General features: G+C 41.5%; 1 protein-coding gene across 4 annotated transcripts; it reads right to left on the bottom strand.

The window, feature by feature from the left end:
• Positions 1-31: 31 nt before the first annotated feature.
• Positions 32-12,581, bottom strand: ezh1 (enhancer of zeste 1 polycomb repressive complex 2 subunit). Of its 4 annotated transcripts, none has more exons than XM_020607324.1 (20): positions 12,105-12,581; positions 10,941-11,118; positions 10,704-10,829; positions 9,980-10,102; positions 9,536-9,653; positions 9,079-9,303; positions 8,332-8,434; positions 7,889-8,052; positions 7,599-7,690; positions 7,319-7,481; positions 5,907-6,091; positions 4,225-4,316; positions 3,890-3,918; positions 3,668-3,793; positions 2,358-2,536; positions 2,124-2,219; positions 1,933-2,014; positions 1,750-1,830; positions 1,560-1,644; positions 32-1,419 (listed from the first exon to the last, which is right to left on the bottom strand). In XM_020607324.1, exons 2-20 carry the CDS (start codon positions 11,112-11,114, stop codon positions 1,359-1,361), a joined length of 2,304 nt encoding a protein of 767 aa, XP_020462980.1. In that variant the 5' UTR covers positions 11,115-11,118; positions 12,105-12,581; the 3' UTR covers positions 32-1,358. The 4 variants fall into 4 exon arrangements, with proteins under 4 accessions (XP_020462980.1, XP_020462982.1, XP_020462981.1 ...); XM_020607326.1 differs by having other exon boundaries at positions 1,520-1,644; XM_020607325.1 differs by having other exon boundaries at positions 10,941-11,163.
• Between the last annotated feature and the right edge of the window lie 2,069 nt (positions 12,582-14,650).

Raw genomic sequence — 14,650 nt, forward strand, 5'->3', positions numbered from 1 at the left:
AGTTGACACACATGACGACCAGGACAGCGTGTTTTAATGTATAAAGTTAAACTTTTATTTTTATAGGCATACACTGTACATAGCAGTAAACTCCATTTTGTTCACCTCTTTTGAGAAAGATCTCATTTCAAAGTGGGCTTCAATGTTTATAAATGAAAAACTGAATAATAAATTTGGACATATAAAAATTAAAGAGGAGATGATACATGATACTTCACATTCACATGTGGGGGACTAATATTTGGTCAAACACTGATAATTTTGCATTTGTCATTGGTTTAACCATGCAAAGTTACCTTTTACACAGTTCTGTTTGTCATGAAACATATCCACATTGTTTCAGCCTTTTCTACATGGAATCATTTGGCACTTATACAATTTCGATAAGGAAGACATTTATCATGTGACTAGTTCATTTATTAATTATTTGCCTTGCAAAGTGTGAAGGCTTCAAGGTCATGTAAATGTGATGATCAATGTTTGGCATGCATGCATGTTGGTCAGAGTACCAAACAGAATGGGTTAATGTGTAAAATGAAAAGGATGAGATCTCTTCACCTTCATCTACAGATTACATTCAATCAGTCGGTTTTTCATCTGGGTGCCTATTTTTGCAGAACAATGATATAAATGCACAAATAACTTATTTTACTGTTAAGATGTGGTGGTGACGGTAGCTGCTGAACAGGTTTGCAGAGGAACGTAGCTGTCAAACAAGCTGTCGAACCTGATGAAATTTTTCTGAAGAACATCTGGAGGGTAACATCACACTACAATACTGATCGACTGCACAGGGCAGCATCTGACTGAAGCTAACGTCGTGGCTAACATGTTTAATGGTTTTTTTATCCAAGAGACAGCACATGCATTTCACTGGTCGTCATTAGGTACAATGGAAAAGCTTACATTATGTGTTGAGGTACAACAACAAAAGCTGATCTTTAAGTACAGTAAAAAACTACTGAGAGAGTAACACACTGTATGATGGCTAAATGTAGCCTCTTTGCCTTGAAAAGATGGAACTAGAAAAAAACGAGTGATCCTATTGATGCAGTAATCAAAGGGATTAATATTATTTCCACTTTAGTTTCATGAGCTTGGTGTATACAGTCTCGTGGGTAGGTGCGGTGACTTGAGCCAACAGCTGTCACGGGAGGAGGTGTTGCACTGTCTGCGGAGCAGGAGCACCTGTAAACAGCAGGGATGGACATCCTACTTTTTCAGCAAACAGGGCAGAGACAATGGCTGTTTATAAGGACTTGTAAGCTAGATGTGATGCTGCAGAGGGACAAAAGCATTAGTGGGTGGCTGAGGAGTTAGGGGCAGGGTTATGGAGGTAGGCAGCAGATGCACTGTAGCTAAGTCATGTCTACCTCCCTTTCTATCCCCACATATTTGAGGGCATCGGCTTGGCTGTATCTGTGGGAGGAAGATGAAGTAAAGAGTCTAAGTTAGCATCCTGGAGTAACGAGTAATTCAGACACAATGTACAGCGGCCTTGGTGTTTTTTTTTTTTTACTTTGAAGCTGATGGAGTCACAAAAAGACCTGTGACTCTACCTGTAGTCAAAGAACAGCTCCTCTCCTTGTAGAATAGCTCGTTTGGCAAAGATTCCAATACGGTGGTCTCCATTCACCATTACCACTACAATGGCAGCAAACACATTAGCCAACAAAAACTACAAAAAAATAAATATATCACAGCAAATCATATCTGACTTCACAACAGAATGAAGTGACTCAGTCTAACCTTTTGCGTAGCAGTTGGGATTAACTGAATGATTTGCAAAACGGATTTTGTTCCCCTTTCTTGTGGCATCCACTACAAAGTCTACTCAGTGCAGAGACACAGAGTATATTACAGATTACTTAGTATACTTTAATAGCGGTATGGCTGGCATATAATATTAGAGGAAGAGTGTGGAATACTTGCCATTGTTTAAGTTGAAAAGGAAGCTAGACATATATTTGTCATAGATCCTGCCACGTCGGTCTGCCTCATCCTGGGAGATCAGCTGCTTATGCACATACACACATATTTAACACTGTTTAAGTACAAACCTTCAATCAAGCTGAGACCTCATAAAAAAGTAATTTTGATCTAACTAAACTGCATTGACTTGCCTCGCCGCAGTACTCTGAGATGAATTCATTCTTCTGAACAGACTCTTTGATGAAGGTGCCCCACCCGGCAACATCTGATGGAGCCAACAACAGGTGCTAAAGGAGAGGTCAGATATTAGGTTGGAAAACCAAGAGCCATATGAAAGATCTTAACACCTCTGACTTTTATTTAGAATAACAGAAAATCACATTACAAATGTTTAACTATCAAGACCTTCAAATTCCTCTGTGTACCTTTTTGAGGCCTCTCTGGATGCTGCAGTTCTTGCAGGAAATCACTTTGCTTTCCCAGTGGTCTGCAGCGCCACAGGTCATGCACAGATCTGGGTCACACTCCCTCACAGCCAAGTAGCAGGGACATTGTTTTGTGTTGCACTGAGTCTTACACCTGCAGCCTGGGAAGCGGTTCTGGCCTGGAAAACAGACCCACAGCTGCTCTGAAAAGGAATGTGCTAAGAAGATTTATGTGCAAATTGCATGCGGTGGGTGATGCAGAAATATAATATATAATATAGCTTGGCAGAACATGATATGATTTTGTTAAATAAATCACATATCTCAAAATGCAGTTGTAACACAGAAGCTTAATGGCTGTGTAATGCTGATAGCAGATCATTCAGAGACCTCTGCTGGCAGGTATGTTGAAATGCAATTTTGCAGGGTGTAACTTAACACCCTCTGGGCAGATGAACAGATGGATCTGACAAGAATAACAGAAATGTCTTTCCAGTGGCTTCTGCTTGGGCAAGACAGTCCATAAAAAGAGTTCCAGGCAGCATTTGTCTTCTCTGTCACGCCATCTTAACCTCCTATTCCCAGCCTGTGAGGGTCTATGTGTCTGCATCATCAAACAGTTCAGCTATAGCTGTCTGACTCATAGTGATGTCGGATATGATGTTGTGTATCAGGCACAGAGCCTGTCACATCCCTTTGATTTCCCTCCAAGTCTTTAGAGCGCACACGTGTGCAACCGGGGGCTGCTTCCTGTTTGGCCCCAGCTCTCCTCTGCTACGGGAAAAAGAGAGGTAATCCTAGGGTAAGGAGGAGGGGGGAGGGAAGGTGGTGGAACCACAGCGGAGGAGCAAATGAGGCTAAAATATATTTTCAAAACCACAGCAAAATGTTTACTTTGCCGTTAACCTCCTTCTCTGGTTTAAACTCTATGGAGGGAGAAATACACAATGCTTTCCTCCACAATGTGGCCATTTTGGAAAACACTGCTCTGGGTTGTTGCTGCTGTAGCAGTGAATGCCTCATTTTGTACGCAGCTCTGTGTTAAGCTGACGCCCACCTATCCCTACCAGAGGACAGTGCCTCCCTCTGACTGCTGCCAGAATACTGCAGAATCATTTTACTTTCTGCTGCCCTGCTCTGTTGTGGCCTGGCAAAAAAGGACTTAAAGCTACTGAGAGCTTCCAGTGGAAAATGTGATGACAACTCCTTTCTTTTAGCATCACAAGAGAGAACAGGCTACTTCCGTGTTTTTGTTTGTGTACATTATGTGAGATTTATGACACAGGTGAATAAAAAAAGGTGACACTCACACTCGTGCTCACACTGGCAGAACTTCTCACAGAAATTCTGGGTCATCACACATGGGCAGGAGCTGTCGCAGGGATGATCGGGGTGGTCACATGGCTGATAGTTGTACACCTGATTGGATGAATTATCTGGAGCAAAAGAGGGCAAAACCTTCAGCATAAAGTGTACTGTATTTCAGCATTGTAACTGTCATGTTATGATGTTTTCCTAAGAGATGAACATACCTTTCTTTAGCTGAATCTTTGCCCATAACCTGCCACATCAAACAAACACAATGAAAAGGCTTATTGAGCTTTGTCAAAAACCTACCTAACTTGTTCCACACAAATTCAACTAATTCACTTCTCATTAAGTGATAAAAAGAAGAGGTGTGACAGGAAGACCACCCTCAGTTCTACTACTAATAAAACAATGATAAATACAATTACTTCTTCATGACTTTATTTATTTTAACCTTCAAATGTTCAAGGAAGCTTTACTGAGGGTTAAGCTTTCTTTTGCAAGAGATGATGTTATATTATGATAGAAAAGAGAGGGAGAATAAGTAGTATTATAATGCCTGTGTTTCCTTTTCTTCTTTTGAGGTGAAATGCCTCCATCCTCCAGAGGAACACGATGGATCAAGACTTCCTTCACTGCAAACTCGTAAACCTGGGGGAAATGAAATGATATGAACAATAACAACAAGTGGAAATTTATCCCAAATGTAATGTACTGTGAAGAAATTCTGTTCCCTTCATCGTCATTATGTTGTGTTGTGCCGCTCAAGATGAAAAGTACACCACCGCGATTACACCACAGAACATCCTGTCCCCCTTCCTCTGCTATCAGGACTCCACTGCAGAGGCCAGACATACACATACAACTGTGCGCAACCATTTCTGGCTGACAAACCCCAGATTTGGCATCTTCCCTATGACACAGACATAATGATGCAGCTGGTTTCAGCATTTTCCTCTCGGTTAAGAAGTGGAAGGAACCCTCTGGATACCAGCAGGGCCAAGACGGATGGGCCAGTACTGCCTGCCTCATGGATAAGAGATGCTAAAGGGACTGGATATAGAGGGATAAGGGTGCTTCAATATGTCTCAGATTTGTCCTGTTTTGTATTCGGTTGATTGTGTTTAAAAATTAGATAATGGCTTAAAAGCTATGATATTTCTATGAAGCTTTTTACAGTATGTACAGCCAACATGATGGGAATGCCTCAGGCTGAATGATTACATCAGAAAACATGACAAATATCACATCTGCTAAGCGTCCCTGTTTATGGCGCTGCGTGCCATTTTCTCTGAAGTCACTATAATTATTGCCCTAAAATTACAGACGCAGGTTGCATTTGTTATTACATCAGCACTGACGCAAATGTAACAGAAATCAGAACGAGTATAGTCACACTAGTATGTTTTCTGTTTCGTTTCAAAACAACTATGCAGAAGTTTCAGAAAGTATTAACCAAAGTCCCTTATTTAACATTTAAAACTACATTTCATAACTAATATAACTATCTCTCTCTCTCTCTCTCTCTCTAATAAATCACAGATGAAACAGATGTTTACTTACAATTATGGTAACATTTACTTCTTTCTCCCAAAAAATAGAAAACTCATTTCTCATAAGTCCTGTCACCTCTATTTCCTGTTTCTCACCATTTTCTTTCCTTTGCCTGTTGTGGGCCCTTTCATTTTTATTCTACAAAAATTATTTTTACAGTCAATTTCCAGCCTTTTTTTCATTCTAGTATGTTTTTTTTTTAAACATCAAAGTCTGTTTACAGGTCCTGTGGAGTACTACAAGATATATGTAAAAAGCCTTTGTTGGCCCCAGAGGGAGCAGTGTAAAATCTAATATATTCCCTCAAGTTATGTCATTTGGGAGTGAAGACTTTATCAGATGTCTGTAGCCTAAATCTCACCTCTGACTGTGTGTGGCGACTGGAGGCTATATTAGTTGCTACTAGCACAACACACCAACATTTCTGACCAAAGAGCCAGTGCTTGGTTTACATTATGGGTCATGTAGGTGCCAGGAAGAGGAGTATGTGTTATTAAAATAAGTGATGTCTCCATTGCGAGTGTGACAGTGTTACAGGAGTAAAATGATAAATCAGTGGAATACTCTTTTTAGAAAATATGATCCTATATGTAGCAAATAGATCAGTAATAGCACTTTATCTTCTATTTATGTTGCCAGAGAAAACATGCTGAGATTGGCAAGCTGTAAACTGAGGGAACCTTTCACCTCTTTGCAGTTCTTGGTACCGATGAGGCGAGCGATGGAGCAGAAGTTGTTGAAATATGTGCCGTGCAGTACCCTGAACAGTGATTCCTCTGCCCCGCTCCACTGGACGACACAGCACGCCTGCTGTTCCCTGTCATCATCCCCTGGACGCAGCTTGGTGGGAGTCTGGGACCGTGAATTCCCCTCTGTTTTTTAGAGAAGGAGATACACAAAGGGAAACACACTTTAGCCTTAGTGACTAACTAGTCTTGACAGAAAGTTCATTTAATGTTTTTAAATCTTTTTTGAACTTTTTTTATTTTATTTGCACAGACACACATCAGTATTGGTAATTTAACCCTACGCTTACACACAACTATTTCTGGGTGCCATTTTTGTGTCTGGATGCACAAACACACAAACACAAGGGAGCATAGGCCTAGATTTAGCATCTGGGCATTCAAGACCAATGCTCGTACACCCACAGTTCGAGGCAGAGAGCCGAATGTTGCCTGGCAACAGGCTGAATGCAGCACTGGTATGGCCGCATGCTGCAGCACTGAGTATCTTTATTAATCTGCTCAACAATCTGTTTTTTCCACATTATGTCAACATGTGCGAGAGAGTCTGCTGAGTCACTGGCTGAGCATGAGTGGTTTCCAAAACTAACAGAGACTTCCAGTGAGGCACTGATGACAATGAACAACAACCTGAGAACTCTAGACGAGAAGACAGAGAGCAAGGGGAGCCTGCTCCTATTGCCTTACTGCTGCTCTCCACATGAAGAAACCAGTAGAAATGAAAAAAAGAAGATAAAAAAAACACAAGTATAGAGAGAAGGAACAAAGTGCTTATGTTGGCGCTAGAGCACGCAAAACTAATGGTTGGTTTATTTTGACAAAAGAGAGCTGATATTGGGAAGTGATGGGGGAAGATGTGAGAGTAGGATATGACTTGATGGCTATCATCTCTAGCCAGATTTCACTTTTCTGAAAGACTGCAGACAGTCAGGGCAGACAGCCTTCTGGGAACTGAGAGTTTGGGGAGCGTTATGGTAAATGATGCATCCACCCAGTCATACAGTGACTCAGTCTCAGAAACACAAGAACTGTGTCCATTCTGTTTGGAAATCCAGGGCATGCAGCCTCAATTAAACTGCCAGAATTAAACAGATTTTTACTTTAGAGTAGCTCAGAAAATGGAAATCTCAAAACATAAATTGTTTAATATAAAAATATATAGCAAACACTGTACTGTAAGTTTAAAATATGAATATAGCTATATATTTTCTAACATAATAGAGATGTTTTTAAAATAAAAACTAAATAAGAGTCTTTAAGACCCATTGCTTGCTTACTTTTCACGTCTAGAAAAAGCACTAGGTGGGTTGAAAACTAGCTCCAAACCCTTTTCCTGTGACACCAGAGTCCTACCTGAGGAGGAAGTGGTCTCATGGTCGCTGTCGCCCTCTTTGCCTTCCTCAGCAGATCCAGATGGTCCAGGGCAGCTGGAGCTGGTGGGACGTTGCTGTTTTCGTCGCCTCCGAGACCTCTGTGACCGTAACATATTCTGATCGACAAATTCTTTAGCCCCTTTCTTTAGAAGAGGGCAGGGGGATGGGGGAAAAAAAACTACAAGTAAACAACAAGATACAGCAAGTACTACAGCATATAGGATGGATAAACAGACAAAATAAGTGTGAGCCTGAGATACCTGTAACAGAAAGCAGTCTATGCCGCACGGTTCAGTCTCTATGCGGATTTCCTTACTCTTCCTCTTGTAAACATTGGGTGTAGCATGAAAAGCTTTATGAACAGAAACAAACATTTTGTGTCTCCATTGTACAACAGGTAGGCAGCAGGTGTATACATTTAAGTAAATGTACTCAAGGCACAAAGCTGGTAAGTCATGGCATATTTATCACAATCTCACTAAGAATCAACAAACCTAAACTAAAATGAATCTGCTGGTCTAATGATAATAAACATAAATCAAGTCATTACGGTGGAGGAAACAGTCATATTTGAAGCAACGTCTGCAGAAGAGCGTGTGGAAGGAGTGTAACGACTGCTCCCGCTGCACAGATTTGGCAAAAGGTCCATCCAGGTTTGGGGTGCATAGGGGGGGCAGTTTCACCAGGCTTGGGGGCTCCAGGAGATCCTTGTACCTGTTGTGGTAACACAGAACATTTTAGGAGTGATGGGTCTATGTGCCACAGGATTAGTATGCTCATTTGAAAGTGGTGCTGAGCACAGTTGCACATGTTTCTTTGTAAGTAAAACTCTTTCAGATGCTGATGCAACTGCTCCTTTGAGTCAGAGAGCCTGAGAGGGAGCCACCATTATTACTTTCCTCCCTGACAGCTTGTGTCTCCATGGTGAACACTAAGCAATGGCCTGTTCAGCAATGTGTGCACAGATCCCTGGTTTCATTGCACTTTTCTTACTTTTCCTTCAGTTCCTCTGTGGTGCCCTTGTAGGGGAACATAGAGGCGATGGCTGTAAATATCTTATCACTGGGGATCTTCTTGCTGCTGGACAAGTCCCTCACTTTGGGAGACAGAAAGAGAAAAGAGTCTGTTACACAAATGACCCGGTTTTACCCACACATCAGGGTTTGATACAGAGTCACAAACTAAGCTTATGCAATGTGTTCTTTGAAACATTTTGCAATGGTACTGTACCAAAGTTTTCCTAATTCTCAAGGCCAGCCAGCAATAACATGTTCTGAGAGCAGTTCTCTGTGAAAATCATGACATAATGAGGACGATGTAGCTTTCTTTGTTCCTTGTCTTTTATTAGACGCTGCATCCATGGTTTTTCTTGTTTACCAGTAGCTGAATGACTGCGTGTCCATGTGTGGTTCCATTTTACTATCATTAAGTGTTGGCAGAACGTGTATTTAGCTTAGTTTCCCATAAACCCTGGTGCAAGAGGTTATGAAGTTCCGTAATTAGAGCCAGGCCATATCAGTGTCATAGACAAACAGGTTTCCACACACAAACACACACACACACACAGTATGCAGGGACACAGGGGCAGCTTTAAAGTAAACAATGCCAGTTCCAGAGCTGCTGTGGAAGGGTGACCTTGTGGCAGCTGTACAGTATAATGGGAGGAACAGTGGCAGCCTTGTTCATGCTGCACCCCTCTTGTTCACTCACAGGACAAAGTCTGAACACACAAATGCTCACCCTCAGCAGTGCTCCTCCTCTTCCTCCTGATATACACCACAGTCCCAGCTTTTGTCTCTTCTGAACCCTCGACTGAGCTCCTCCTCATCGCTCTTTCTTCCTCCTTCTTCCCCGTCAGCTCTGCCACTGTCGCTGCTTCCTCTTCTTCTTCCTCCTCATGGTCAGAGTACTGGCTCAAGGCCTCCACTAGCTCTTTAAAGATCTCATCACTGATAAATCCACCCTCTGGGACACAATCAATACTGTACATCAAAACAACACCTAGAGTATAGCTCTTACAAATCTGTATTTCCCATAGCATTCTAGATATGCTAAAACATGACACCATCTACATTATTAACATATAATAACCCTACGTTCTCCACTAAATGTGTAAGTGATATACAGCATATCAGACTGGCAGTAAATAAGGGACTGAATTGCTGGATCTGTGGGGAACATCTGACAGGACACACACCTCTATCGCCATGGACACCATCATAGTTGTCAATGAGTTCCTCCAGAAAGGCCTCGTCCTGTTCCAGCACCTCATCGCCCATGTAGGGGATGTTGTGAAGGAACGTCTCATCTTCCACCTAGGACACAAAAACATCCACGAAGACAGGTCAGTGACCACCTAATCTCACATGTCACTATATGTGAGCACTATATATTCTTGAAATAAAGGCAAAAAGCCCTGTTTCTGGCTTGATAATATGCATTCTTGAGTTTACCAAACTGGTTTAGATGTTAACTGGAAACAGGCTGATGCTAACTGAGGAGCATGTCCAGTCGCCATTTAACACATACAAATCTTCTGAACTGGAATCAGGTGAATGAGGGAAAATCCATAAAGTGTGTTCTGTATGTGTAAAAGCATTGTAATTGCAACACCCACAACATAATAGGATGTATTTCATACCATGAAGTTGTGCTGCAGAGGCGACCATGAGTACATGAAGGGGATTCCTGCCACTTTTGACAGAGGCCTCATGGCAGTGGCTTGAGCTTTGAATTCTGGGAATCCAAACTCCACTGTACACATCTGTAAGAGAGCCAGACGTGGACTGGGAGTGAGCTGACACTATAGTAGAGGATCACTGGACAACTTTGTTACTATCTAATCAACAACTGTAAACAGGTGAGATAAACACATAAACACAATACACTGGGCCTTGACAGTATGTGGGAAAAGAAAGATGCTGTTTTGACCTCACACTGTTCCTATTATGAGCTCCCACAAGGCCAGAGGCCACTATTAGGCTGCTATATGATCCATTTGTGGCACACAGCATCATCCTGATATATTTTAGTAACACTTGACAACCATGTGACGACCTAACATGATAGACATGAGAACACAACTACTGATAATAATATTACTATCTGAGCTGGAGCAGTCAGCGCAGGAATGTGAAGAAGAGCTGAGCAGCGTGGACACGATATATGGAAGGTTATTTGATATAACCAACATTATTTTACTTTCTGCAGCACACAAACACACACAGACTAAGATTCATGGGTTTAGACTGTGGGGACCAGCAGTGCTGAGTCCCTATAGTGTGAGTGTGTAAACAAGTTTCAGTGTGAGAAATGCCAGGACCATGTGCACAAGTGCACACAGGCACACATGCAGACATACACACCTTCTTGCTGACCGGAGCTCCGTTAGAAGTTGACAAAGGGATGGACTGAATCCTGAGCTTGGACCACTCTGTGTTCAGGAGAGTTGTCTGTTGCTCAATCTTCTGTCTATTGGACATGAACAGGGTCTATAAACAAACAGACAGTCAGTGCTGTATATAATCACATATGTACAGCACGATAACCCCCCCATGTATAAAATTCACAGGCACAGATTCAACATGTTTGCGTTGACCCACCTTGACCTGCTCTGCTTTTTTAAGGCGTTTTAACTGGCGAAGACGCATATACTCAGACTTAACCCTCCGTCTCCACTCCAGCAAGCTGCGGGAGGGGGCAAACGAAGAAGGCTGAGGTCTTGGAGTCGATGGGGCAGCACCAGTGCCAGGAGCTGCGGTAGCTGTTTCCTCCATGACTCTTTACAAACACAGAGACCCAATGCAGCCGATCAGTCCAACATCACTGGGACACAGGATGCACCAAGACAAGATTCAACTGTCAACTTGAGCTTTTTGATTGCAAAAATGCATGTATAATGTGCAAAGGCACACAGTATATTCCTACAGTAATTATGTAGTGAATTCACCTCTATTTTCTTCAGCCTATTCCATCATTCTCAATAATATAATTAATAGGCAGTGATATGCTTTATAATTGATAGTTTTGGTAAGATTTTCCCTTTCTATAATCTGTTAAATTACTGTACCATGTACTATGTATTCCCCTTCTGCTGCCTCTCTCAGATCTAAAACTTCCCCAGTCACTCTAGCTGGAAGTCTATTTGTAAGAGTGCCCCCCTCTGTTGGCAAAACAAAATTGACATTTATTGTAAAAAAAAAAAAGAAAAAAGAAAGAAGCCTCCCACACAGTGCTTTAGAGTGCTCAAGGTAGACTGCCTTTAGCCTCTCTATCTTGGCTTGCAGCTGATGAAATAATGAATGAACACACTGATAATGTGTTTATAAATAAATAAAATCTAGAATTTATCAGCATGGAACAAGCACAGAACTCCGGAGTGGGCGTGCCTCCTCAGAAAACCAATATGAAGCGCAGCAGAAAAGTGCGTAGTATAGTTGTCCTGTGTTTGAGCACAACCTTAGTGATGAGCAACTTCCTAGTCTGTACTAAAACATGATCAAAATAAATACGAAGGCAAAACGGAGCTCATGAAACCGCTACCGGTTTTTTTTTTAAGACTCGGAGTCGTGCACACGCTTCAGGCACAGTTATGAAGTGCGCTACGTCCTGTAGCTGCAGCCCCGTGCCAACACAGCTACACAGTATCCATTTAAACGTGGAGCACTTTCAAGACGTGCGCACCGAGCACCACAGTGACACTGCCCAATTGTAGCGGACGCGTGTGCACGTCGGCCTCCATAACCAGTGTCGCAGTTATTAAATACCTTCAAATCCACGTCTTGCGTCCGATCTGTTGCGACCACAGTCTGCAACGCGACGAAGTCCTTCTGTTGTTTAGTAGAACGATCCGAAGCAATTAGCTGAAGGCTGCCTTTGGATCTGACGCAGATGTCGTCTCCTCACGGCGAGGGGAAGAGAAATCAGAGAAATCCCCACGTTATCCATGGGCATGGTACTGGAGGTTGTTGTTATTGTAGCTTACAAATAGCTGCGCACTTTGCCTGGTTGAGCCAGCCCGAGCAGAAGGGTGACGAATTTATTATGATCGCTGCCTTTTCCTAGTAGAGGAGCATTTGTTACTATTCTGCGTCCTGGGAATAAAAAGTAGCGTGGAGGAGCCACGACACTGCCATTTACACGCACACACAGGAACTGATGCAACTGTCCAGAGTGCTAGATCGCCATCTAAATGCGTGAGGGGAAAACGCTATGGGTTTGGGTCCAAGTCTCAGCAGCTCAGCACTCCATAGGATCACCAGGGGGGTGAAAAACACAGTATAATAAGATGAACTGGGTGAAACAGACACCAAAAAATAAATGTGTTGATGTCAGAGGAACATTAGGCTGTAGTTATCTGTCGTTTGAACCAGCATAACAGATGGCTTATAAACCGGAAAATATATCCAAATATCATATCTATTACCCATGAATGTGCAGGTGGCCGTTAAAACACATTGTTCAATTATCTAAGAATTAAAATGATTAATTAATAGCCTGCAGTTTTTTTTAACATTCCAGTGGACTTCTATCCGATGCAAAATAGTTCAGTTGTAGTTCTGCACTCCTCCTGCAGGGGGTGCCCACCACGTTTTATCCTCCGCTTAGAAAGCTGGATGTTGGTCGTCGAGCCACTGGTGCCATCACGTACCCCACGTAAAAATCCAATTTTGCAGAAGCTAAGTCAAATGGTTAAAATAGTTGCTCAGGTAATGTAAAATACCTCATGTGAAAATTTCACTAGCTAAACCACAGGTAATTTTTTACTACAATTATCAGGTGAATAGAGAACTTGTTTTCTAACCTGCTCATGTAGCCATAGTGTATACCTTATAATTAAATACAATTTAAATAAAAATCATTTCACACAGTCTTATTATGAGCAGTTAAACTGTATTACTACTTTTTTACACTTTCTCTTGGGCGCTCACAGTTTGTGACACTCCTCCTTATGGGTGGCCACTTACAGTCATGACCAGAAATATTGTCATTCCTGCATTTCTGTCAGGTAACACGCCACTTATCTGCTTTCAACTACATTATAATGTGTACAGCTTATAAATGCCAGATAGGGGGACACAAAGTGTGACAATTTTGTGTTTTGTTTTACAGACATTCTAACTCAGGATATTAACCAAGAAAATAGCTGTCATTTACGTTTACACCTTGAAGAGAAATGTGACATATTTAAGGGCGTTTGAGACATGACAAGTGGGCCAGTATTGAATGAGTGTCATTATTCAAAGTTGTTGCCATGACTAAAAAGAAAATGGGTCTCTGGGTCTCTACTGTAAAATGGGTCTCTGATTAGCAAGACAGGTCTAGAAATAGGGAACCGTTTTATATATTGAACATATTCTTTATTCTTACCCGTCGATGTTACTTTGAACAAGAACATATAACTTCATATGTTCAATAAAGAACCATGGCTCTACTGATTTACATCAAATATTTGTTTGAAGTTAAATGTGCAGTAAAGGCTATATAATAAAAGGAACCCACAGAAATGCTCCTGCTTTGACACACAAGATGGCACTGTTCAGCTGCTTATCATTGTGTGACATAACATACTTTGCTATACACCCATGAATAAATCAGTGTTGTTATTGCTCTTTTCTGTTCTGCTATTCACACTGTGTATTTCTGGTTATTAATTATGCATTCAGTGAGTAAAAGTACAGTATCTCAGATGATACAGCATGTTTGGCATGTCTACAGTGGGATGTGAAGTGGCTTGATATTAATACTGTCAGAGAGAAGTAAACACACAAAAAGATAAGCCAGGCTGTTATCAGCTGCAAGTTTTTAATTCTGTATAATATAAACTGCCTGTGTAGGCCTTGGCAGCAGTGACTGGGACTCATATCTTCAAACATGTTGCAGCTTTTATGTTCTGTGATAGTGAAAAGAAACAGAAAATAGCCGATGATGTAGCTACCGTACGTTTTAAGTCATTTAAAATATTAAGTAGCGTTTATTCAGAAAAGAAAGTTGTGTCAAGTAAACTTTCACTTACTGTATTTTGGTGTCCTAAAACAGAACATTTGAAATCTGTAATGCTTTTCACCACAGTCATATCCTGTCAGCTATTGAACCTTTGACTCACACTACAAGGTTGATGGAGACATTTTTAAGCTTCTCTTTGTGGGGTTTTTCAAAATTCATTCACAAAAGAAAGAAAGAACCCCAAAAATCAGATAAACAAAAAACAAACAAACAGCCGTCACCTTTATTTGAAATGAAATGGTGGAATAATTCTGGCCCAGAGTTTCCTGGCTTTCTACCATCTACACTCATTATTCAGTGACGTGGG

Source organism: Monopterus albus, unplaced genomic scaffold (assembly GCF_001952655.1).
Source record: "Monopterus albus unplaced genomic scaffold, M_albus_1.0 scaffold85.1, whole genome shotgun sequence".
Taxonomy (NCBI): domain Eukaryota; kingdom Metazoa; phylum Chordata; class Actinopteri; order Synbranchiformes; family Synbranchidae; genus Monopterus; species Monopterus albus.